The sequence below is a fragment of the Amblyomma mixtum genome, chromosome 1 (assembly GCF_055824585.1).
Source record: "Amblyomma mixtum isolate Tamu chromosome 1, ASM5582458v1, whole genome shotgun sequence".
Lineage (NCBI taxonomy): Eukaryota > Metazoa > Arthropoda > Arachnida > Ixodida > Ixodidae > Amblyomma > Amblyomma mixtum.
The window spans coordinates 219,927,520-219,952,691 of record NC_143012.1 but is presented as its reverse complement, the minus strand read 5'-3'; the positions used below and the strand labels follow the sequence as shown (position 1 = coordinate 219,952,691).

General features: G+C 45.7%; 1 protein-coding gene across 1 annotated transcript in view; it reads right to left on the bottom strand.

Annotated features, from left to right (window-relative positions):
- Nucleotides 1-25,172, bottom strand: part of LOC149370943 (guanylate cyclase soluble subunit beta-1-like) — a 129,143-nt gene that overhangs the window by 23,817 nt on the left and 80,154 nt on the right. Inside the window, exons 3-7 of the mRNA XM_089563870.1 lie at nucleotides 24,997-25,100; nucleotides 22,426-22,665; nucleotides 20,610-20,775; nucleotides 16,228-16,483; nucleotides 7,585-7,980 (exon numbers count right to left, since the gene is read on the bottom strand). Of these exons, the coding sequence (XP_089419996.1) occupies nucleotides 7,585-7,980; nucleotides 16,228-16,483; nucleotides 20,610-20,775; nucleotides 22,426-22,665; nucleotides 24,997-25,100 (1,162 nt within the window). The remainder of the gene's footprint in view (nucleotides 1-7,584; nucleotides 7,981-16,227; nucleotides 16,484-20,609; nucleotides 20,776-22,425; nucleotides 22,666-24,996; nucleotides 25,101-25,172) is intronic.

Here is a 25,172-nt window from a genome sequence, read left to right as displayed (position 1 = left end):
CATAGCTATGTTGAAGAGTAGGGGTGAGATAACTGGCCCTTGGGGTGTTCCTTTGTTTGGAGTGCGAATTTTTTCCGATCGAAGGTCTCCTATGCCGATGGTGGCAGTTCTATCGGACAGGAAGGCTTTGACGAAGCCGTGGATTCTGCGTCCGCAATCCAGGTTGTCTAGGCCCGTAAGGATCGCTTCGTGGCTGACTTTATCGAATGCCCCCTTGATGTCCAGGGCCATTATGACATTTTCTCCCGTCCGAGGTACGTTTCGCAGGACATCTTCTTGTATTTGGAGGAGAACGTCTTGCGTCGAGAGCTTCGCTCTGAAGCCGAACATGGTATGTGGTACACAGTCGTTGTCTTCCATATAATTTTGCAGTCTGAAAGTCACAACCCGTTCGTAAAGCTTGCCAAGGCACGACGGGAGTGATATAGGCCTGAGGTTTTCAATTTGTAGCTTTTTGCCAGGTTTAGGTATCATTATTACTTCGGCGTGTTTCCAATCTTCGGGAACCGTCTCCGCCTCCCAATGTTTGTTAAGAAAGGTGACGAGCTCTTGTATGAGGTCGTCGCTCAGGTTGCGGATTAGGGCGTTGTCGATTCTGTCCGCTCCGGCTGCCGTGTTTCTGGTGGTGTTTCTTATGGCCGCGTAAACCTCTTCCACAGTTATGGGGCGGTCGAGTTTCTCGTTTTCGGCTCCTCGATACGTTCCTTGGTATCGCGGGGGGTTGTGGTCGCCGAAACATTTTTCTCGTGCCTTCTCCAGTAGGGTGATGTCTGATCCCTCGAAGGAGTGGATGAACCGGTGGATGGCTTTATTGTTTTCTGATTTTATTTTGGTCGGATCGATTAGTGCTCTTAAGAGATTCCAGGTTCTGGCCGTGCCTAGAGTTCCCCTAAGTGAGTCGCTGAGTTGTTCCCAATTTTGTTTCGCGAGTTGCATCGCGTATTATTCCGCCTTTGCCGTAATTTCTGCTATCTTTAGTTTTAGTTTCCTGTTGTGTTTTTGCTTCCGCCATCTTTTGGTGAGACTGCGTCTCGCTTCCCATAGTCTGAGGAGGTGGGCGTCTACTTCAGGCGTTGCTGTCGTTCTCCTTAGACTTTTTGTGCATCGTTGTCGCGTTTCTCTCAGCATGCCGCTCCATTCCTCCAGTGATTGGATACCGCCTTCAGATTTGTTGCAAGCCCCGCGAAACGCGTTCCAGTCAGTGATTTTCGCCTGTCCAATCTGGCGTCTTATGGTGTCGGATGCTATTCGTGTCCGGAGGATAAAGTGATCGCTGCCTAGATTTTCCATCATGTTTTCCCACTGTGACTCCCTGCTGTTCCTTACGAAGGTGAGGTCCGGGCATGTGTCCGTGCTCACGCTATTCCCGATTCTCGTGGGGGTCGCAGGATCTGTGATTAGACTGCAGCCAAAGTATTCCGCTACTTCCACTAATGTTCTTCCCTTGATGTCTTGTTTCTGGTATCCCCAACTCCTGTCTATGGCGTTGAAATCTCCTACGATGATGAGTGCATTTTCTTTGGCCAGCTTGTGCGCTCCTTAAAACAGTTCGAAGAGTTTGGCTTTTCTTTGTCTCGGCGGGCTGTACACGTTCAGTAAGAACGTGCTGCGTCCCTTTCGCTTTTTCGGAATAAGTTCAACAAGCGCGTGTTCAACGTCGGTGTCGGCGATGGTATCGTGCCTGATGGCGGTAATGGTTTTGCTGACTAGGACGGCCGCTTTACCTTCGTTTTGACTCTCGTAAACCTCGTACCCTTGTAAGGTCGGCTTGATTCCGGTCTCTTGGAGCGCAATTACATCAGGAGGAGTGAGTTGTGTGTTTATATATTGTTTTAAGAGGGCCTGCTTTTTGCGGTAGCCTCTGCAGTTCCATTGCCAAATATCTAAGTATTCTTGTTCTTGCCGATACGTATTGATCATGTTTACGCGTTACTGCTGTTGCCTTGTTCGCTTGCGAAAGCTGTTAGCGCTGGACGGTTGTACGCCCTTTCCCTAATGTTTTCGGTATGTTTTTGTTTTCTAAAAGCGCTTCTGATCTCTGAGATTTGCCCTTGGAATTGTACTTGCATCTGTTGAATTTGCGATTGGATTTGCTGCATCATATCCTGCATCATCTGCTGCATCATCTGTTGCATTCGTGTTTCAAGGTCTCCTTCGTTCGATGCCTGTGGTTGTCGTTTTGGAAGGGCTCTAGTCGTGTCGAGTTCCCGCTGTTGTTCCTTTAGTGTTTTTGTGAGTTCCTCAACTTTGCGTTCGAGCTCGTTTTGTTTGATTCGAGCCAGTTCTAGCTCGCGTCTGAGCACATCGCTGTTCGCGTCCTTCGGTTCTGTGACACGACTGTCTTTGTTGTTTGTGTTGTTTATGTCACTACCCTTTCCTACCGAGTGCGAAGCAGTGGTAGAAGCCCAGCTCACCTTGCCGCCGCTTGTCTGGGAAAGCTTCTTCTTTTTCTTTTTCTCTTGCTTCTCCCCCTCCTGTGGGCCGGCTGGTGGTAGAGGCGGGAAGGAGTTGGACCTCGATCGGCTCCTCGATGTCTCTCCCTCAGAGCTGAGCCATCGCTTGGGCGGTCGCCCGCGTTGGTCGCTCCGTCCTCTGTCTCCTGTGGGTTTTGGTCTTGCTTTTTTCAATCTCTCTCGGCACTCCTTGGATCCGGTCCGGTGTGCCTCGCCACAGATTATGCACTTGGGCGCGCACTCGTGGTCGTCGGGTGGGTTTGAAACTCCGCACAGTCCGCACACAATAATGTTCGGTGTGGGGCAGACGTCGGAGCGGTGTCCTTGCTGGAAGCAGACGTAACACACTTGCCTAGTGGGGCGGTACTGGTAGCATGGTACTTCTCCTCCGTAATATATGACGAATTTCGGCAAGACCGGGCCGTCGAACGTGAGCACTGCCGTCTTGGATTTTCCGAGCATCCTTGCCTGAAGTATGGCCACTCCTTGAGTTCTGACTCGTAAGTGTGCTTTGAGTTCTTCAGGAGGGGTACCTGGGTCTACACCGTGGATCACGCCGCGCAGGACGTCTTCCGGTGCTGCCACGTAAGCGTTTACATCATAAGTCTTTCCGTCAAATTTGAGACGGGTAATGTGCCGCACTAGCTGTGAACGAATTATGCAAACGCCGCAGATGCGCGTCTTTTTGAGTCCGTCTTTTTTTTTTTTTCACTGTTCTTTAAATTTGCGCGGAATAACTTGTGGATATTCAAATGCTATAATCACGAGTTGTCATTTTTGCTATTCAAATTATTTTGGAAAACAGGGCTGCTGTCAACCGAAAAGGAAAGGGAAAGGAGAAACTGGCGATGAGCATACCGACTGATTCCCCGTTGGCAGTGCGAAGGGACCGGCAAGCCAAGCCTCAGAATGCGCAACACTGCTCAAGAAGATAAACAGATCAGGTAAACTGTAGATGACTAATGAGTACACTGAAGATCGAGACCAGGCAGAGGTAAGTGATTACACGATGTGATTGAACGTTGAGAATGATACCATAATCCTTCGCAAATTTTGCTAATCACACTTAAGTAAACTTCAGCGCAAGTATATGATATTTACGACTGATAACACTGAAGTGCCCGTGTAATTACTGCTGCTACGGAGTTTCCTTCACTTGTGTATACAAGTTCAATAAAGAGAGAGCTTGCTTCATATCACAGACTTTTAAGGCGGAAGCCTTTAATGTCTCATCGTTGTAAGCAGCAGTTGTCGACCGAAAATGTCACGCTTTTCAGTTGGTGGAAACGGTCGTGACGTCACAGTGCGCGAATTTCAAACGGGGCGAATTGTACTTTGCCTAGTAACCATGCAACCAATTGAAGGGATCGTATAGTGATGCTCCAGTTAAGTGGGACTGAGCTTAGTTAATTGCTTAATTACCCAATTAGCCTAATTAGCTGTACTAGTCAGGCCATATAAATAAATAAAACCGATTAAGAAATTGGTCGAGCTCAGGAATCGAACCCCGGTCTTCGGCGTGAGAGACGAGCATGCTATCCACTCGGCCATGCCAGCTCGATGGTTTGGAATGAACAAAGGCGCGTCTAGTGAATACGGTGTCTTCACTCACTCTCATCCTCCTCCATTCTCTTCCCGCGAGGTTTAGGTGTCCACCGACAAATGAGACACAGATACATTTCCTTTCCTCAAAAACCAATTTACTGACGAGCGAGGCGTAGAACCGAATGGGCGATGGCGTTCTATGGACTCCTTGGCAGCGTTGCAAAACGCTGCCAAGGAGTCCATAGAGTCCATCAAGTCAAGGAGTCCATAGTTCTACTCTTAGGGGTATCAGTGACCACACTTTAGATCAAAAAAGTGCCCCTCTGAATTTTGTGAGACAGTTACTGCGTAATTTCCTTTCCTCAAATACAATTTTCATTTTCTTCATTACGGCTCCTCTTTATCTATCTTCTTTCACTCCCACTTCCTCCCTTCCTCTACGGTGCGGTTCAGGTGTCCACCGAGATGACAGAGAATTACTGCGCCATTTCCTTTCCTCAAAAAGCGTTGCGTTCAAAGGGCAAGGCATCGCGCTGAACGGGTGGTGTTCCGTGGACTCCCTGGCAGCGCTACAACGCGCTGTCACGTTCCACTCCTAAAGGCGAAGCTTAAGCGTAATTAATTTAGCAGTTAATTAGTATTCAGGCATTAATCAGTAATTAATCATTAATTAGTGATTTGTCATCACTTAGTAATTAGTACTCAATTATATGTGACGCCACCGGTGTCACAGAAACAGCGGTGGTGCGGAAAACGCTTCCGCCTCTACCCACTTTAGACAGTCAAAGTGCCCCCCTGAATTTTTACTTTGTGCCGGTTGTTACTGCATTTAGAATGAACTATCGCTATAAGGTGAACAAATTACTTTAATTTGAACATTACCTCACCAAAGCGAGACACAGCATGCGCTGCTTTTTTAGCATGAATTAATAATTTACGTGTCAATATAATGTACAGCTTCGACCGTTAAACGCCCGCAAGTTTATTTTCCAGGTTACCTTCAAACGTTATAGATACTTCTATAGCATGTGCTGTTTAGTAGTTCCGAACTTTGGTGTGCACGTTGTTGAGCAAGTGGGTAGAATTCTGGCGGCTAGAATTTACAGCAATACATGTTAGTGTCCGATTGAAAATAGCCTCACTTTTGATGCATGGTCTCATCTGTATCAGGCCCCCAAGTGCTTGCGCTGCGCCCTCAGAAAAGAAATCTGAGCGCAGCCGTTCTAACAGTACGCACCGCGAAGCAGATAACAGTACTTGGTCGCCCTAGGGATGCATCAAACAAAGAAGAAAAATGTGTCAAAAATCGAGGTAGCCGAGTCGGCTTTTTTGAATAAATCAGGAGCACATGCATGAGGCAGAAATGACGGCGGGAGCAAATGGCGAGGGGTTTGATGGGATCTCTGCATGCGACTTTCAGAATACTACTAGCACACCACACCGAGGGTAACGTGAAATGGAAATATCGACCTCATTGAATTGTCCGCTCAGTCTAGTGTCATCGAGGGTGACATTGAATTTGTTGTCGCGGTATTGTTTGCACAGCGCTGCTATTAAAAATGAGAAATCGTGGCACATTTCCTTTCGCTGTTTGCGTTGCAGAGCTACCTTTTCGTTACCATGTGACAGCCCGCAACACGACGCCTTAAGCACAGCTCTCCTGCAAACTCCGATGCAAACTCTGCAGTTTACAAATCCGGGGCGGGTGGGAACGATACTTTGCAAGACCATGCGAGAAGTTTTTACTCAAAGGAAGAGGTTCAAGCTTTAGCGAAAAAAAAAAAAAAAATCATCTTTCCTAAGCCTTCTAAAAAGAGCCGCCCTCCAGACCTCTCTGCTGCTGTCACCGAAGACAGGGTCGAAAAAGGTGGGAGCGCGGTGTACTTTCATGTTCACTCTCGTGCTCGAAACCGGGTACGATTTAGAAAAGAAGCATTCGAGCGCCGCATACGAAATTTCGCGCCCCGTTTCCGAGTCGTCATTAATTATGAAAGGGCTTTTTTTTTTGGTTCGCGCGCTCGAAAAGAAAGTGAAGAGATCTCAGGCAAGGACATAGACTTGAGAAGAGAAAAAGGACAGATTCCTTGAAGCACGCGAGTGCTCGATCGATTTCAACTGTAGCGCTTTAATTCTTGTACCCACGGCAGTGGCCTTCCTTTTTTGTGACTCTCTTGCGCTGCTTCCTGCTATTTTCCGTCGGTGGTTTCATCATCCGCCGCTGCTCTGGTCGTTAGTGCCATGGAGCAGAACCTAACGTGGGAATCCGTCACTAAGTTATTTAAGAGCGCCAGTGGTTTGAGAAATTGAAATCGGAGAATGAGGGTTAGTCGAGAGAATAAATTGCGGAGGGCACTTAAGACTGCGTACGTGCTCTGAACTCGAAAGGATTGTCCCATCTTGAGCTCTGTTACGAGGTTCATTAGAGCGCCCCTTCCTTTTTAATGACACGCCTACTGATTAGGATAATGTCGTAAGGAAACGCATACACGATGCTCACCTTCATTCGCCAAGAAGCAACGCGGTTGTGTGACCCATGTGTTGCCTGCTCGCCTCGCAATCTGAAGCTCCTTAGTTCAATTCCCCGCACCTTCTGAAGAACTTTTATTTACTTTTATTTGCTACATACATCCCTAGCTTACAGTGTACTGCTGACGTTATGCGAGAGCATGGTGACGTCACTGAGGAATTTTGTGCCATAAACGGAGACGGATGCGGCCTTTTGTGCCAATGGGACATATAATTATTTCGCATTATAAATGAATTTTATGACGCAGGTGCACCCCCCGTCAAAAGTATACAACCCAATGTGTTTGCTTGTGAAGCCTGCAGCAGCCTCGTTATGCATGCTCAGCGACCGTAATCTCTCGAAAGTGGAAGGGCTTTGCGTCCTCAATCCTCCCGAGGTATGGACTGCTTGATATGCAAGGGAGCAACGCTAAACAGCTTAAAAGCAAACCTCTTGGGCTGTATAGTTTTGACGGGGTTGCACCTCACAGCTGTAGAAGAGAAAGAAGGGAGGTGCGCAAGAGTCGAGAGAAATAGGCGCAGATCAGCAACGGTTCTTCTGGCACGACAGTTTCCTTGACCTAACTTTAGAATCGAACGTATGACGAGAATTGGTAGGAACCTCCCGCCTTACCGTGGTCACAATGTTGTTAGTGATTAAGGCCGTAATCAATACCTTTTCCTACCCGAGATTTTGTAGCTTAGGTGCTGTGCGCCTTGCTGGCGTGCATACACGTACACTACTAATGCTGCCATGCAAATCTTGGTTAACAGAACAGTTAACCAACCGGCACCACTCACTCTATTCTGCAATCATTACCTTTCATTTTCATACTTTTCCTATTCCTGTTTTTTCACCTTTACCTATTCTCTGGTGTGGAGTAGCACGTGGGGCGCGTGTCACGCCATCCGACCTCGCAGTCTTTCCATTCACTGATGTTTCTCCTGCCCTGTCCTGCTTAATCTCGTGAGTCAGTCCGTGGAGCTGCCAAGACGTGTCCACGATGGGCGTGAAATCGTGTCAGAAAAACGTAAAACTAGAGACCACGTGAACGGGAGCCAAACGGAAAACGAAGCTCACCTTAGCGGGCAGGATGGCGTGTAGCAGCTCCTCGGTGCGCTTCTTGTCTTCGTCCAGTTTGGACTGGAGCATGCGCAGTCGGTTGGTGGCCTCATCCAGCTTCCCGATGAGCTCTCGCTCACCGCGGTGGTGGTGCGAGCGCAGGATGAGCTCCCTCGCCGGGTCGTGGATGGCCAGGTCGCTGAAGAAGAGCCCCATGCGGCGCATGTCGTCGATGTCCTTGACGCGCGGCGAGCACAGGAACAGGATGCTATGCGTCTCCTCCACCGACACCATCTGGCCCTTGAGCCGCAACACCGGCGGAGGCATGGGGATGTTGAGCGCGTCAACCTCCGCCCCTACGGGGGTAACGGCTCGGGGCTTGAGCACGCCTTCCTTTGTCTGCACGACGAACACCTAGGGTGAAAAATAGTCAAGTTTTTTCGTTTAGTATTTTCGTATAGGCGACACTTACAGAATTGTAGCAGACGTGTACCGCAAAAAAATATGGCTGTATTAAGGCGAAAGCCTTTAAATGGCTCATACTGTCGTCCGTTAGCAGAGGGTGTCGCACCTTTGGCAGCAATTAACACGTTCACTCGGAAACTCGGGATAGCAGAAAACGAATGGTCGCTTCAGATGGAGGAGGAAAAATGAACCTAAAAGCTGCGTTTGATGACTGTACAGTAATCAGTTAATTAATTATAGTAAAAAATGCCAAAATTGCTTCGAAATAACGCAGACGTCGATATAGCCACAGGAATGGTGTGACGTCACATCCACCGAAAGTCGTCACGGCATAGTGAAAATTGTCACAGAATGGTCGGAAAAACGCCGGGTTTGTGCCAAATTAGATGGGAAAATGTGTAATTAAGCGTAATTAACTCTCAAGATCGCCGAAAGATGTATAATTTGGGTATGAATATAGGCACAAGAAAGGTGTGACGTTACATCCACCGGAAGTCGTCATGGAAGTTTCGCCTCCCCACACTTTAGTTGTAAAAGTGACCTCGCAATTTTTGCTTGCTATCGATGGCTGTATATATTGGAATATGAGAGAAATAATGTCAACAGGAATTATGTACTCTCCCTTCTATTTTGTCCTCTAGATTTTTTATACTTAGAAAGAAGTGCTCGCTTCTCCATTCCACTCCTTTTGCACGCTGCTATGAAAGCGGTTGCAGTATAACACTCCCAGCAAGAAGGACATTCAGTGGTGTTTGATTCGAAAAAAGCGCTTTACTGAGGCGCCGCGGCGTACTAATGCGCCGAATGACCGTCATGTTCGAATGAATTTAAAAACGTCCTGTAATGGGGGTTGAGCCAGTAGCTAAGGGGATTTGTTCCTTAAATAAAATGGCGCCCTCTATTGTTCGCACTCCGAATATCTCTTCTGCTTCTTATTTTAGTGAGAACAATATTGATGCCTCTTCTCGTACAGTCGACAGAGGGCTTTTTGGCGACGTAAGGTTGCAACTCCAAGCGTTCTAGAGCGGGACTACACTTCTTATCGTTTTATATTGATTCTTCTCTTAGCTTTTTTCCATCATCTTTTCGTGTGTTCCTTAAGGAGTCGTGCTAATTTGATTATTTATGTTTTATTTGAAAAGCCACATTGTGGTTGTTTGCTATGATATTCTTTAGTAGTTTGTTTGCAGTCCTGTGGTACTGGAACATGTTAAAAAAATCCACATAACGTAGATTTTAGCAATGAATGCATTTACATCTAATTAAAGGAGGTACCTTATTCGCAGCTTAACGCACTACGAAATATACAAAAACGAGGGGTTGCGGAGCCAGAAACTGAACTAAACAGCAGAGTATGAGCTGCAGAAAGCGAAGCGTTCAGTTAAAATCAGCTCTGCACGTTTGCCTCCTATAATCACGAACGAATCGCACAAAACTGCAATATGAAATTAAAATCTGTGCATACTGCACTACGCGATTGAAGCACGCTTCAGCAATGTAGCCTCTGTTACTGCCATTATAAGTTTTGGTTTGGTTTTGTGGGGTTTAACGTCCCAAAGCGACTAAGGCTATGAGAGACGCCGTAGTGGAGGGCTCCGGAAATTTCGACCACCTGGGGTTCTTTAACGTGCGCTGACATCGCACAGTACACGGGCCTCTAGAATTTCTCCTCCAAAGAAATTCTAGCCGCCGCGGCCGGGATCGAACCCGCGTCTTTTGGGTCAGCAGCCGAGCACCATAGCAACTGAGCCACCGCGGCGGCATTATAAGTTTTGGGAACTTAGAATGAAGAAAGAAGTTTTTTTTTTTCAACTTCTAGGAAAAATACGTTCATCATAAAGCTCGCTGCCAAGTTGCGGATAAGTCCGAGAACGAGTGCCGAAATTTTATAGGCATCAGGCGCAATAAACATCCCTGAGAACAGGAAAAAAATTGACAGACTATCTCTTCGTCGAGAGTAGATGCAAGTAGGGAATGCACTGCAGGAAAGACGCTCTGTAATTTATGATGGCTGATAGGTAAATACTTGGTTGTCAGGTAATAAAGGCGCGGTAAAAGTCACCACTCGGTGGACACCTCAACCGCGCCGCAAGCGAAGGGAGTAAGGTGGACTGAAAGAGGAAAGAGAGAGAGGTGCCATAGTGGAGGTCTCCGGAATAATTTTGACCACTTCGGGATCTTTTTTTTTTTGTGCGGGGTGGGGGGATCTTTGGGGGGCTCGCCGCGTTCCAAAGAAGATGGGATGGTGCCATCACGTGCTACACAGAACGCTGCGATCACTGCGTCTTGACGCCGCCGTTCCCGCCTCCGCCGAACGCGTGAATTAAGTAGTGACGGCACCACACGGGGCGCTACTGCCTAGTTTATCAAGTGGAATCAGGACTGCGCTTGTGCCTCTCGGGCTGTAGAGCAGAGCATAGGCTCCTTCTCGCCATGCTACAGCTTTGCCCACCACAGCACCTCGAACACGCTACGCTGACGCATTCGCTGCTCTGGTGGCAGCGCCACACTTAGCAGCACGCGAACTGAAAGCATCAGCAAAGTTCGTATACCTTCGCCTCCGTGTTGTCTTCAGTTCTGGTGCCAACGCCACCCGCAGCGCGCCGACAACAGGAGCTAAAAGCAATTAATTCTTACAAAACCTTCAGGACCGATCGCGCCCCCTGGAGCCGCAAATTGAATTATTCTCCTGAAAGTTACTGCACATTAGTTTGTAACTAGTGATGCAAAACTATCAGAAATTTAACTATCGATAGTATCGATAGGTTTTTTGAAACTGTCGATAGTGTAAAAAAAAACTACCGATAGTGTTACTATCGATAGACTATCGATAGTATTATCAATACTAATAATATCGATTATACCATCGATTGTATTACTATCAATAGTAGAATCATTACTGCTAGCTATAATACCGCTATCAATAGCAAGACTATCGATGGTGAAGCTGTCGATGGTAAGACTATCGACAGGAACAGTGCTGATATTATGCATTTGTTGGCCAGCGATGTAACCAAACAATTGCGGTTCCTGATTGGTTTTACTGCCTCATGCGGCTTAACGTCCCAAAGAGACTCAAGCTATGAGGGATGCCGTAGTGGTGGTCTCCGGGTAAATTTAGGCCAGCTGTGGTTCTTTAACGTGCACTACGACAGTCCGGAATAATGCCTGGAACTGCATCCGATGAAAGAACAAACAGCACAAGTTGTGCTGGCTTACACGACGCTATAGTGCACTGCAGGCGCAGAAATGCTTTTCGCACACATGCTTCGCAACTAGGACATACGGACACTAACATTTTATCCAGAAAGTTTACGTAGGGAACGTCTGCAGAGCTCGGTGACATGTAGGCCACGAAAATCGGCGAGTACTGTCAGTTACTCATACCATTACCTCAATACCGCACACTCGGGAAACTAAGTTTAGTATGCAGTGGGTTCGCGTGATTGTTTTATAGGATCGATAGTACTACATATATAACAAGTAGTATCGATACGGCTATCGATAGTACTATCAATAGAACTATCGAAAGTGCTATGGATAGTACTATCGGTACTAATATCGAACGCACTAACTATCGATAGTACTATCGATAGCGCTACCGATAGTACCATCGATAATCTTTTTTACCATCGATATTCCGACACTGACTCAACTATCGATAGTATCGATAGTACTATCAATAGTATTGCATTTCTAACTCAGCCGCCTGCAGCGGCCTCTGCGAGCGGCGGCGCCGCCCCTTCAGTGGCTCGTAGGGAACCCGAGGGTTAAAATCGATATCGCTGTAGAAGCAGAGAAAAGAAATGGGAGAGGGGTAGCGAGGTAGAACGAGCATCGAGTCCTCGTCTGGCAAAAACAAACACTGAGCAAATGAGAAGTACCTTCGTACAGACCTTAATCTGTGCTCACCATGTAGCTACAAGTCTTACACTCGGGCCCATCGACATTTCTAAGAGCGCGTTCCAAAGATAAGAAATGAGAAGAAGGAAAAGGGCTGCGAGAAAATACAAACGAACAAAGAACAAGGAAGCAAAGCAAAGGAAGCGAAGGACTGCTGAGAACAAAAAACCCCCCCAAAAATAGACGCAGCTATCTTTGACCAGGATTCTGCAGGTGCCGTCTATTTCTTTAGTGTTATTTTACTTCGTGCCGAGTGAACTGGTCTTCTCTTCGGGAAATAGTCGCTTACAGGGAAAGAAAGACAAAGAAATTCGCTCTGCCCATTTGGCGGAAGAAGTGTGGTGTCGCAGAAAGGGAGCGAACAGATAGGCTTCCTCTGGTGCCGACCAGAGATGATTCGGTGTGGACGCCGTTGCGGAAACGACACGAGGCTGACTGCAAGCAAGGAAGAAACGTCGCGAAAACAGCTTCGTGGCCAAGGGGAAAAATGCGGGAAGGTGGGAAAAGCGGAACGTTGGAGGAACGATACACGTGGATATTCGAAATGAGAGCACGGAGGAAAGAAACCTCGGACAGTAAAACTCGGTGACAGTAGCAAACAACGCGAGTGCGCAAGACAAGGGCTCACGTTGGAGGGCGCAGCGAACGCTGATGTAATTAGAATCATTTCGACGTAATATGAATGTACGCGATGGTGTACAGTGGTAAACTTTGCTAGCACGAAGCTGCATGTTTATGTTTTGTTTTTGCTATGCACAGGTCTGCCGGTTCCCTTCGGGAGGCCATGACCCTTTGTACTGGTATTATACATGACTCCAGAATATCTAGCTTCATGGCCACCTTGCCTTAGCGTTATTTCTTCATCATACGCTAGCAAAGCGATTTCAAAACGAACTATTTATTTGCACGGAGTCAATGCTTGCTACCAGGAAATAAGTCAGAGGTATATTTGCTGCTTTTCTTTTTGGCCCTGTTATAGGCACAGAGGGGGAAGTAAAAATATTTCCGAAGTAACGAAGTCTCAAGATTCTTAATGGTTGTGCCTCTGAATGCGCATTTGACGTGTTCTGGAGTCTGCTGAAATCTATTACGAGCTTGTGGTGTTCCCAATTTAGTCAGTAGCTGAGGACAGCACGCTTTGCAGGGCGCTGTTTTTGCTCCGGGCAAATTTTCATCGTGTCAAGCGAAAACAGACGGTGCACTCCTTTATCGCTGCTGCAGCCACCGCGGTGGCTATGTGGTTATGCTGCTCGGCTGCTGAACCTTGAGATTCATGTTCGATCCCGGCGCCGCGGCGGTCTCATTTCGATGGAGGCGAAATGCTACCGACAAGTGTACTATGCGATGTCAGTGCACGTTAACGAATCCCATACGGTCAAAACTATGCGGAGGCTTCGACCACGGCGTGCTTCATAGAGAGTCGTTTCGGGACGCGACACTCCTTAAAAAAACAAAACAACTTTATCGCTGCAGACACCTTTCACATGTGAGATTATTCCTCGTTCTCAGTGATACTCAGCTGCTTTCTTGCATTGCGAAATACTGGCAGTAGTGCCTAGGTTTTCCTTGAATGGTGTGTGCATACCCAAGGCCGTATCCACCAAGAAAATTAACTAAAATGACGGTGACCATCGTTTAATGCGAGATTGAGTGGCAGATGTATTAGGTGGTCACCGTAACTTTATTCGTTGTTACTTTCCTTCTTCTTTGCTACCGTGCGCGTGACGTAACCATGCTGCCGCTCATAACTTAACTCCATTCGCTCCCGCAACGACGACATGTGTGACGTCATTGTATGCAAACCAATCAGCGAGTTCCGCCGTGCTTTGCACTGGCACATTTAAGTGACATTAAGCATAATGTGACTAGGCGGTGATCAATAAGGGCGCCGTGGTTTTCCACCGACGCCGCTATCTGGGAAACGAGCCCTTAACAGCTGTCGCAGTAAAAAATTGTATAACCAAGAAACATGAATGTCAAGCATATGTTACATATAGAGTATTTCAAAAATGGAGTTTCCAATGACCGAGGGCTGAAGTAGGATAAAGAGTTCAAAAAAGTACATTAAATAATGTCTGACTTCTAAGATAACGGAGCAAAAGGCAGATGGGAAATTTAAAGTGCAATTCTGTACGAAAACGAACGCCACGATATGGACCACCAAAAAAAGTAAGGGTTAAAAATAAATATGAATGGAACCTTAAAGGTAACTCATGGGTGCTTATATAAAAAAGATGGTAGTGATAAAGTTAGCCTATAAACGAAAGTAAGAAAGCAATACAAAGGCTGGGTGCATGACTGAATCACCGAGAGCTCAGTTTCACAAAGTATGCATAGGAAGCAAAAAAGAATACGACTTCGTTGCAGTCGAAGCATTGGTTTTTCTTTGGCTAGAAAGATAAAACGACAAGGACAACTAATATGGACCAATGTCTAATATGTTAAGAGAAAAAAAAATAAATTAAATCGAAGGACGGGAATTTTCGCTTTGTGCTGCACTCTATAGCAAGATGCCACTCGGGAGGCCTTACAATTACCAAAGTATTTCTAATTCAAGAAATAGAAAATAAATTGTCGAGCCTCCAAAAACGTATTACAGCACCGTTTACGCCTACGACTTAAACCAAAAGCATTTCAGCCTGCGAGTTCTAGGTGACGGAGTACAGATCTTCGCAACCTGGGAATCACCGTTCTGTTCGCTCAAATATGTTTTGCATCTCTCAGTACCATGTTCTCCCTGAACGCCACGTTTTAGCTTTTTGGAATTCTGTGTGTACCTGGCGTAGGGAAGGTGGAAGTGGCAGTAGTCAACCCAACAATATGGCAGAGCCCAGATTTAAAGGTCATTAATGTGGTAAAGACGTTGTACTTTCTTCCCTGCCACAACTTCACTGCCACGCCCTTCTTGTTACTCAGCGCCACAAAAACCGACATTTTGTTCTTGTCAGTCTGAATAAAATGAGTCATTCTCCATTTGCTTTGGCTATGAGAGTTCTTGGTTTAAGAAACTAGTTTGTTTTTACAGGCTGCTTGTTCCTTTTCATTCCGATGTTTACTCTTTGGGAGGGCAAAAAAAATAAATATATTAAGCCATTTTAACACTTCAGTGGCTGAGAGCCACCATCATGATCTCGCTTAAGCCCATATTCTACCGATTCTAACTGAAAAGATGTCGTAGTGTACTCGGACACATCTGCGCAACAGAGGCACGCTTACTTCGTTAAGAACTTCTTATACCTTGTGAAAAAGAGGCCTTAGTTGGGCCGCCGTAAGTTTCCGACGGGACTTCTCGTGGTTTCTTTAGTGTACTTCGCGCGTTTGCAGTAAAAACGCTGTTTACCGCTTCAAAAACTGCTGCTGGAGAAATGATTCCCGACCTATCTTACTGTTCTAACGCCAAGGGGTGCTTCACTATGTGCAACATAAAGCAAGAGTATGCCTGTACCTATTTATTCCTTCATCAAGGACTGAACTCGAGAAGGCTGCTTTAAGCGATTCGGAAGTGTGGGATATCGTATACGAACGAATGGTTCCCAAAATCTTTTTTTTTTGTGGGCGTCATACAGCGTTCAAACACAAACATTTTTGCCTCTTGAAAGTGCGGTGACATGAAGGTGGAACAGAACATGCATAAGAGCAGTATTCGTGGAAAGCAGTCGTTGGCGATACGATGTGTCTTTTAACGTAAACCGATCGCTGCATGGAAATTGATAGCTACAAGTGGGCTGAAAACTTTGAAATTTAAAACAGCCACATAACCATCAGAATAATTTGGACCACTGGAGACACAACTGTTTAACAAAATATTCATAAGTTTAAAAGAAGTTTGTTTTTAGTGCAAAAACATGGGATGATATTCGAAAACTTGGCGCCTGAACGTAATAGATTATTATCATCGAAATGCTGCTATCATTGCAGCTCATCGCATGACACTCTACTGACTACTCGCATGACTACTGCTCATCGCATGACAATCTAAAAATAAAGACAGCTGGTGAAGGCAAGGTAACCGATTGTCCTTAAGGGTGACGGAGTGGATTCCAAGAGAAGCCAAACGTAGCAGGAGGCGGCAGGAAGTTAGGTGGGCGGATGAAGTTAAGAAGTTTGCGGGGATAGGGTGGACGCAGCTGGCAAAGGACAGGGTTAATGGGAGAGACATGGGAGAGGCCTTTGCCCTGCAGTGGGCGTAGTAGGGCTGATGATGATGATGATGGCGTTGTTTAGAAAAAAGACAAAGTCTAGTTTCACAACGGTAATGAAACCAAAGAAGGCAAGCCCGGCACTGAATCTGACCTGGTTGCAATAGCTGCGTATGGACTCGAAGGTGCAGTCGATGACGGGTCGAGTGATCTCGAAGATTTCGTCGAACTTGAGGCGGCGACCCCGGCTTTCCTTCCAGCGGTGTCCTGCCAGACGCAGCAGACCGTTGCCCGCCTGCTGTATGCCGAAGTCGCGGCCGAACAGGACGTGGAACGGGAACGCCGCGCACATAGTGCGCACGCCAATGGGCAGGTCTTCGGGCCGGTTACTCAGCGTATCGGACGCGTTGCTGCCGAGGAAAGATACGAAATACGGACATGTACCATAGCAGAGCTGACCATCTTTGCACATAAAGTACCTGCATTCAAACTTCGCGAAGTTTAAAAGCACAATTATCAACGGGCATTTTAATACGAATTAAGGGAGTTCCTGGTTCCTAGATTTGTTGGCCGGTTTTCACACGTTCATGAGTCGCAGGCTCGAAGGAGAACATTACACAGCAAATGCGGTTTAACTTCCTGATTTTGGTTTTATTAGAGTTTAACGTCCCGAAGCGACTCAGGCTATGAGGGACGCCGTAGTGAAGAGTTCCGGAAATTTCGACCACCTGGGGTTCTTTAACGTGCACTGACATCGCACAGTACACGGACCTCTCGCATTCCACCTCCATCGAAATTCGGTCCCCGCGGCCGGGATCGAACCCGTGTCTTTCGAGTCAGCAGCCGAGCGCCGTAACCACTGAGTCACCACGGCGGGGCGTTTAACTTCCTGAAGCTGCAGGTGTGCTATGGGTGTCGACCTAAATGGAGTGTTCGGGATTTATATCCGTCAGCTGGGGGCCTGTTCCACGAGCTGACATCACACAGCACACCGGTGTTTCCGCATATGACTGCCATCATAATGTAGCCTCCGCCGCCAGGATTCGACCCCATGACCTTGGGTGGGTTTCTTAGCTTGAGCTGAAAGCGATATCCATTCAGCTGCATCAGAAAAGTTGGCACAAATGCCTACGAGTGATATGTGATTAAAAATTGTCATCACAATCATCAGGCATGTCATGCCTAGTGCAGGTCAAACGCCATGCAAGGCGTGAAGATATGATTGTTGAAGAGCATTAAAAATTATTTTTGTTTCAGTTCTTGCCTCCACACCAAAAGCCACTCAACACAGCATTGTAAAAATGGTTCTTTGCAGGTACTGACATGGACAAGTACAGGTTTCTTGGACAACAGTTTTAACTTTCACGCAGCTGCAAAGTACTGTTTTCGAAATATCGAACATAGTGGTTCCTTCTTCCGGTGCGTATCAATGCCTTTCGTTTAATGTTTTGGCATCGTCCACATCGAGTGGTTAAAACTGCCGTAGAAAACCAACGGGAAACGATTCCGACAATACGAAAACGTTAAATCCCCCTCAAAACAGGTCAAGCCAGCCGTAAGGAGATTTGCAAATATATTGAATGTTATAGTGAAATTTTACGATATATAAAAACTGCATACGTAAACAACTTCCTCTCACAGAATGCACTTGCAAGGAATTTACGGCATGGTGCTACTATTAAGCAAAAAATGTACATATTATGCAAACAGAATGTCCAAGCCAGAAACTTCTTTCTAAACCAATTCCTTTTTCCGACATTTAGTTCGATGGAAGTGGGCCCAGTGTTTTGTATGTGTCGTAATGCTTTCGTATCAAGCAATGCTTTCGTATCAAAAGCAAGTAATATCTTTTTGGTTGTCATAGGCAAATCAAAGAAAGTTCAGCAGTGTGAAAATACCCCTTAATAAAGAAGTGGCAAAAGCTGCAAACGAGTACATTAAGAGGCATTTCCCCTCATTCCGGGATTTGACGCGACGTTTTAAAGAAACAACTTTTGCTGATATTTTGACTTAAATTTGAAAATAATTGCGTTCAGCAACATCTTAACATATTTCTTCCGTGTGCATTTATCTGAGTTTTATCACAGTTTTATCTACAAGAAATAGGAACGCATGTTTTCGCTAAAACCCTGAAGATGTGCTTCAGTTAGGAGTGGAAGGTAGAAAATTGAATGTGTTGAGCAAAATATTGAGCTATAACGCGTTGAGGTCCAAATATTACGACATCCACTTTATCTCTATTTACTCAAAAATGGACTTCTTGTGGGATGTAATTTCTCTGAACTATGACTAAAAGAATAGATAAAAATAGACTACTATTATTTTTCCCCGAAAAGGAAGAAAAACCTACCCGCAATAGCTAAACTTTAGGCAGTTGTGAAGGAAATATGTCTCTTCTACGTTTTATGTCGTCTACACGTAAATTGAAACGTGAATTTCTATTTATTTACCAGCTATGACTCATTTCTACTTTCTTGTGCTTCAACTTCGGCACGCGTGCATTATTAAGTGACATTTCGCCCCTGGAAATCACACGCAGGCGTGCAGTCACGAAGAGTCACCGTCGCGGCATCGACAGCGCCAGAGCTGACTCCATAGCAACCCTCCTTCGATTGGAAACGCACAACACGCTACGGCTGCCAATGCCAGGCACGGTGCTTGCGGTGCCGGCGCGCATTGTCTCGCACAACAGTGCGAGTCGAAAGCACAGCAATCGAAATAAAAAAAATTAAACAGTCCGAATAAGCATGCGAGCCGACAGCAGCGAGTGTTCATGAGAATGCGAAATGCGCCACAGCCTGTGAGGGGCTGCGATGGGTTTTTGAGCATAAAATGATATAGCTACTAACCCCAGCAAAGTTAGATGAACGTCGCCCCAGGCGTGAAGTTAAGCTTCCTTGAAATTTTCTCGCCGAATGGTACTCCACGAAAAAGTTTTTCTAACCATATCCCTGGGCGAGGGTTGATTCCGCACCCGAGGGTATGGTTCAGAAAATGTTTTTCGTGGGGCGCCATTTGGACTTCAATTCCGCCACTATCTACAACATAGTTTGGGTCTGTCAACATGACGAAGAAATATGCCAATTCCCCACCCTGGAGGTCTGGCGACGAGAAATGGTACAAGCGCTCAGCGGGCGACAACAAATGGGCCCTGAATGAAGCATTTCATGCGCGCCTCTCAACTTCAATATTTTTATTGAATAAAGCTTTCCTTCCCTACCACCCTCCTCCTGCAAAACAGCTGGGCAGGATTCAAACCCGCGCCAGTGCGAATAGCGTAGCCTCCTATTCCTCTCCTCCGAAACAAGCATTCATCACCTGGACAGCGCGTAAAATTGAGCATCAGCGTATGCAGCTATGTTGCTATTTGCCTTACAAAAGATGTCACATAACGGGTATCGGCTAAGAAACAGGAGGTTGTTTTAACGGCCCTTAGAGCACTTGGCAATAGCTACACTCTCGTATTCATCTTTCATTTGTTTGTTCGGCGCTTACGAATGGTGGATGGTAAGAAAACTGCTGTTTCTGACAAAAAAGGCTGTACGAAACGCTGGCTAGGCTCTCTGTTGCGTTTATTCAAAAAGAGGTTAAAGGTTCACCCGATGTGTGTTTTCGGGCAAGCAAACTAGGCAGAGGGAGTCGTCTCGGCACGCTTTCCTAAGTGTCCACTCGGGAAGAACCTGTTTAGCCTAAAAGTAAACACGAAAAGTTGGGCGTAGAACTTTGGTAATGCAGGGTTGGTTCTACGGTTCTATGTTATAATTTTAGTCGAACTTTTGCGAACTTATGAAGCATGTGCGGATCCTTGTTTATCCCATTGTCTGAAAAAAAAAAATTTTCCCTATCCCTAAACTTTTTATTTCTTTTGTCTTTTTACCTGTAAAAAGAAATTATACATGCCCATTATTATTTTACTGGTCCTTATCGATCCCTCCCTTGCTTACTTGTACGTTGCTCATAACGCAAACAATTTTTAATTTAACTGGTGGAATTTACTCTCTTAATTTATTTGCGCTATTTACACCCCCATCAACCATTAAGCTTGAGAACAAAGTCCAACATGCACAACAGGCGTCAAGAGTAAAAGGGGAAGGGCAAGTCGGTATCGGTGATCCACGGTATTGGGGTAGCGCGAAACAAAGACTACGGACAAAGAACAGGAACACACACACACCACGAAGGAACCATCGAATTTCGAAAGACGAGGCTTAGAGTGGGCTGTAGAGTACGCTCTGGAAATACGAGCACAATGACGGGCCAACTTTTGAAAAGCGTGAAGAATGTTGTGCTCAGATTTAGCGTCTCAGCGCTCTAATGTACCAATGTACCAATTTTTTTTTGTACCGCAGAAGCTAGTGCGACTTCATTACGCGACTATGTTTTTGTTTTGCGCGCAACTTCAACGTAGGTATTTTACTCCCTAGGCTCACACTAAACATTCTACCTAAATAATACCGACTAACGAACGTTACTTAGTCTAAGTGTTACATGCTAAATCCTATTTATAAAAGCAACTTTCACAACTTCGGAGCGTACCTCGGCAGCAGGCAACTCTTGCCTTCCCGGTTCTTCTCAGTAACTTCCATGGTCACGTGAGCTTTGTCTCCAAACTCCGACACGACGGAGATGTTTGCACGGACCTCGGTGTTGAAGAATTCTCTGCCGACCACCTTGACGATGCCGAGCACAATTGGGTGGAGACCTGCATGCACAATAGTCGATGAAGACAGTAAAATTTCGCCCAGCAAGTTAACTCGGAGAATCCCAAGATACTCGCTGGCTAGGTTGCTTGCTAACTAACGCATCAAATCTCTTAATAATTGCACAGTTATCGCTCGGCTGTCACTCACACAGTAATTCATTAGGTGGATTTGTATTTCAGTTATTCCTTCTCTTAAGTTTTAGTCCATTCACTGGCTATAACATGGTAGCAAAGCAGAAGTTCTTGCTAATTGGTGAAAATTCATGGTGCAAAATAGCGCAGCAGTCTAGCTTGCGCTGTTTTTCAGCACTAGTGCCATATGATGCCATATGACACCAGAAAGCCCAGCCATTTGAAGACGCTAGAGACATCAAAAGCTGCCCTTCCGTACTATTCTACGTCTTGGTACCTCGATTAGGTTGCTGATATGCTCTCTTTCCGTATCATATCGTTCTAAGAGACCACTGGAAGTTCGGGCTTCTTTGTGTGAATGCTTTTCTCGTCCAGGTCTTTTTGTAACAGCCCGCAGTTAGCAAGGGTGTACTACCAATTCGCCCCATTTTAGAAATGTTGAGAAGGTATGGCCCTAAAGATATCGTAGTTGAGGGTAGCGTGATGCCCTGGTTGGCGATCCCTTCACCGAGTGGTTGCTTACTTAATCACCATTATTTACGTTACTTTTTATCAGGTGTTTATTCTTGAAGATCTCGGCGTCTAGTTAGCATGTTATATAGCATAAAGAGAAATAATTGCCCATTACATTTTAAACACAATCACATTTCACTCATCTGGGAGCAGCGGATTCAAGTAAATTTGTCTCCCAAGTTTTTTTCCCAGTGTCGGCTGCTGCGCCTCATGATAAATAGAAATGATATTGCCGATTGCGGCAATGGAGTTGGTGAGGCAGTGCGACCCCTATTCACAAAAAAAAACCTTCTTCCTACTTATTCTACTATGCGGCTCAAAGTGTGCATCTTGCACTTCCTTCTCATGATGAAAAATCATAATTATTTTGGCCTTTTGTTTTAGGCTTCAAGCCTCTCATTCACAATCTCCAGCTACAAAAAGTCTGCGCTCATTTTATTTCGCGTCATCCGCGATCAGCCCTTCAAACGTCATTTGATGAAGAGGAAGCTGCATGTTTTTGCATAAGTATGATGAGAGAAGAATGTTTTATAAGATTTCTTGGCAAATCCTTATTAGGAATGAGGAGTGGAATGAATATTTGGCGCACGCCTTAAAAAATTGATATAAGTTATGTTTGAGTACCGAGCTTAACCGTCCTGATCTGAAACGCTTGACAAATATTAATTCCTACTGAGCACGATGGAATCTAGGACAAACTGTTCGTGGTCAAGGGGCTTCCCAAAGACGAAAATGAAAATGAGACTGAGAAGACACCAGCGCTTAGTCGCAACTGCTGAGTATGTTTTTGGATATTCATCATGGCCAGGTAGTCACAAAAGGACAAAGACAAATAAAGAAACAATCCGAGTTGCCAGTAGGGCCTTTGTCTTTGCCGTCCTTTCTTTATTCTGGTGATTATTTTTTACGAAAAGTGTCAGAAGCTCTCAAAAACAGTTTAAACTGTCTACTTTGATCGATAGGGAGGAGGGCGGGGGGGGGGGGGGGGTAATAGACAGGCACTACCTTTCCGGTCGCTGTAGTAGTGCAGCAGAATTTGACCACTGGGTCCCGGCGTGACGCGGAAGGATGGGGCCCGCATTCCGGGGTACGTGGAAGCCAGGTGGTCGTGCAGGTTGTCCAGATTGGTCAGGAAGTCGGCCATGTTGGAACCCAGCACACGCAGTATGTGGTCGTAGCCATGCTGCTGGCAGAAGTACAGGAAGTGCTCGCCGAATGCTTCCAGGCAAGTGTCCAGGTCTAGACCTGTGTAGGCAAGTGTGACTTTCAAATATCCGCGTGGAAGACGGGTGTAGTTTATTATTACACTAATGGGGTAAAGCGCCCACTGGCGAGACAAGCCCGAAAATGAGTGAAGTGCGAAAAACTGATCACGGACCGATCAATGACAACGTCGAGCGCTGAACTACCAAGAGCTTTGTTGGGAGTGGCACGCAGGTATGTGTTTACACGTATCCTGTCCGAAGCAAAGGAATCATTCACATATGCACACACACAAAGGCCAGCCATTTATCAACCAGGGCAATAGAAACCGTGTGGACGCTGTGCTTTCCGCGTCTAGCGGTCCGTTCCGATTGGATAGTTCCCGCGTGCATGGAGAAGGCTCAAAATAGAGTCATTGGATATCGATAAATTGTCCTGGTCCCTATTCCGTCCGCCGTCATCTTTTGTTTCCCACTGCTGTCACTTTCTAGGCCTCATACTTTCAAGCGTATACTGTCTTGTATGTAAAAAACACATCACGCGGGCTTGTTCAGGAGACAGTGCGAAGGCGCTGCTGTTCGCAGTCACTGTGGACGAGTCTGGAAGTATCCGTTATAAGAAAACATTTAAATAAATGCACAGGATCATCGAACACTCTCCACATGGCTAGATGAGTATGAATTTCTCTACTGCGCCTTCCATGAGCGGACTGTAGGAAACAACAGATTAGTTGGGTATTGAGCGCGAGGTGGAGTCAAAGACGTCAGTTTTTTCAGCTTGGTGTAAAGGGGACTTTATTATCTTTGGAGAAGAATTAACTAGCAGTCGCATGATAATGGCGACATAAACTGATTGAAAGGCCTCACAATAGCTATCTTTACTTCTGCTTCTTTAGAGATGTAAACTGAGAAAAATCAACTTTTTGTATGAAAATGAATGCTTTAACAGATGCATTACATTTTCTACACAATTTTGTTGATGTCGCACTGTGTTTTTATTAAAACTGTTGACTGTAAATGTGTTAGCAATGATTTCACTAATACCGTATTTTTTCTACCGTCTTCGCACCCCAGAATATTTTGACTACTCAAGTAAACATAGATGTTTACAGAAATTTAGAGCATTACCTTTTATGGAAAGCAAAACGCTACAGTGTTTCCGCATAAGAGTGTTTTGATAAGTAGCAGTGCACTACTGGGGGGAAGACTTGTAGCCGATAGCAATTTTCCGCTGTTTTACATTAAGCGGCTCGAACAGAAAAGACGAATTACAGAAATTCACCGAGGTATTTGCCCACGAATCTACTCAACTCTGTGTGTGCGGACGGCGACGTCGAACGTTGAAAAGAACATTAAAACGCCAAATTTTACTTCTTGCTTTTGTCTATAAGAATGCAGCGGTGGAGAAATAATAAATAGCCAGTGCAATGTAAATAACAACCAGTGACCGTTCTGGGTGCATATAGCGTACATAGTTTGCAGTTGGCGCTCCTTGTGGCAAATTAACGGCGAAAACTGAAAAAATATCAGACGCTTTTAAGGCTTACACCAAGGACATAAATCTAAATGCTTCAATCGAGGACATAGCTCTCCAAAATTGCTTGTGCTTCTGCGCCCTCAGCCAACCAGACGGTTAATTTATTACTCTGGGCAGGATAAGAATGCGTGTAGACCTACAGGGGTTGACGCTACAGGGCTTGAAAAAAACAGGAAAATGTGAGCAAAAACGACTTTCATGCATAATTCCCCCATTCTGTTATGCCTACTATAGCAAGAGTATACCTGTATTCAGTAGAAATACAAGGAACATGTTGCAAAGTATCTGTTTAGCTCACAGGAGTTCAATTCATTAATGCCAGGTTTATATGTAATACCGCATCAGTTTTGTGTACCTATGAGCTTCAGCAGTGGTGCCACATTACGTAAAGAACGCGTTATTATATTTCCGAATTACTAAAGAAAATTTTCGCGATTCTACACATACTCATATAACACGCTGAAAAAGGCAGAAACCGACTTCTCACCAAATTGTAGAGCAATGGCGTAGACTTATTGCGAATTCAGTCGATAGGTCAATGGACTCAATATTTGCGCAGCGCGTTCATAACCTCTTGTTTTCTTCTGCAGGCGGAATATTTTGTTCACAAGCTTATCGTGGAGTTGTACAACGCAGTTAAAGTGAAACGCTGGAAACCACTCAGGCTCGGAGGAAATTTTGATTGTCGTTACGATTACAGTCTTTTTTTAACCCTGTTCCGCACAACCTTACACAAGTGCGCAGAAGGTGCGCCATTACAGTGCACAGTAAACGAAAGCCGTGAGATCTTCTTGAAGTGCTGTTCTCAAAAAAAGAAAAAGATGGCAGCCAACTCACCGAGTACCTCGCAGGCGGCGCCCACCAGTTTGAGCGTCATTTCGTCCGTGTACACCTTGTGCATCAAGAAGGAGGCCCCGTGCATCGTGATCCCGGACTTCTCCCTGCATAGGAGACACCACCACCACAGGAATAACAAAATGAGAACAAAGCACTAATCCATCCAATTTTCGTTC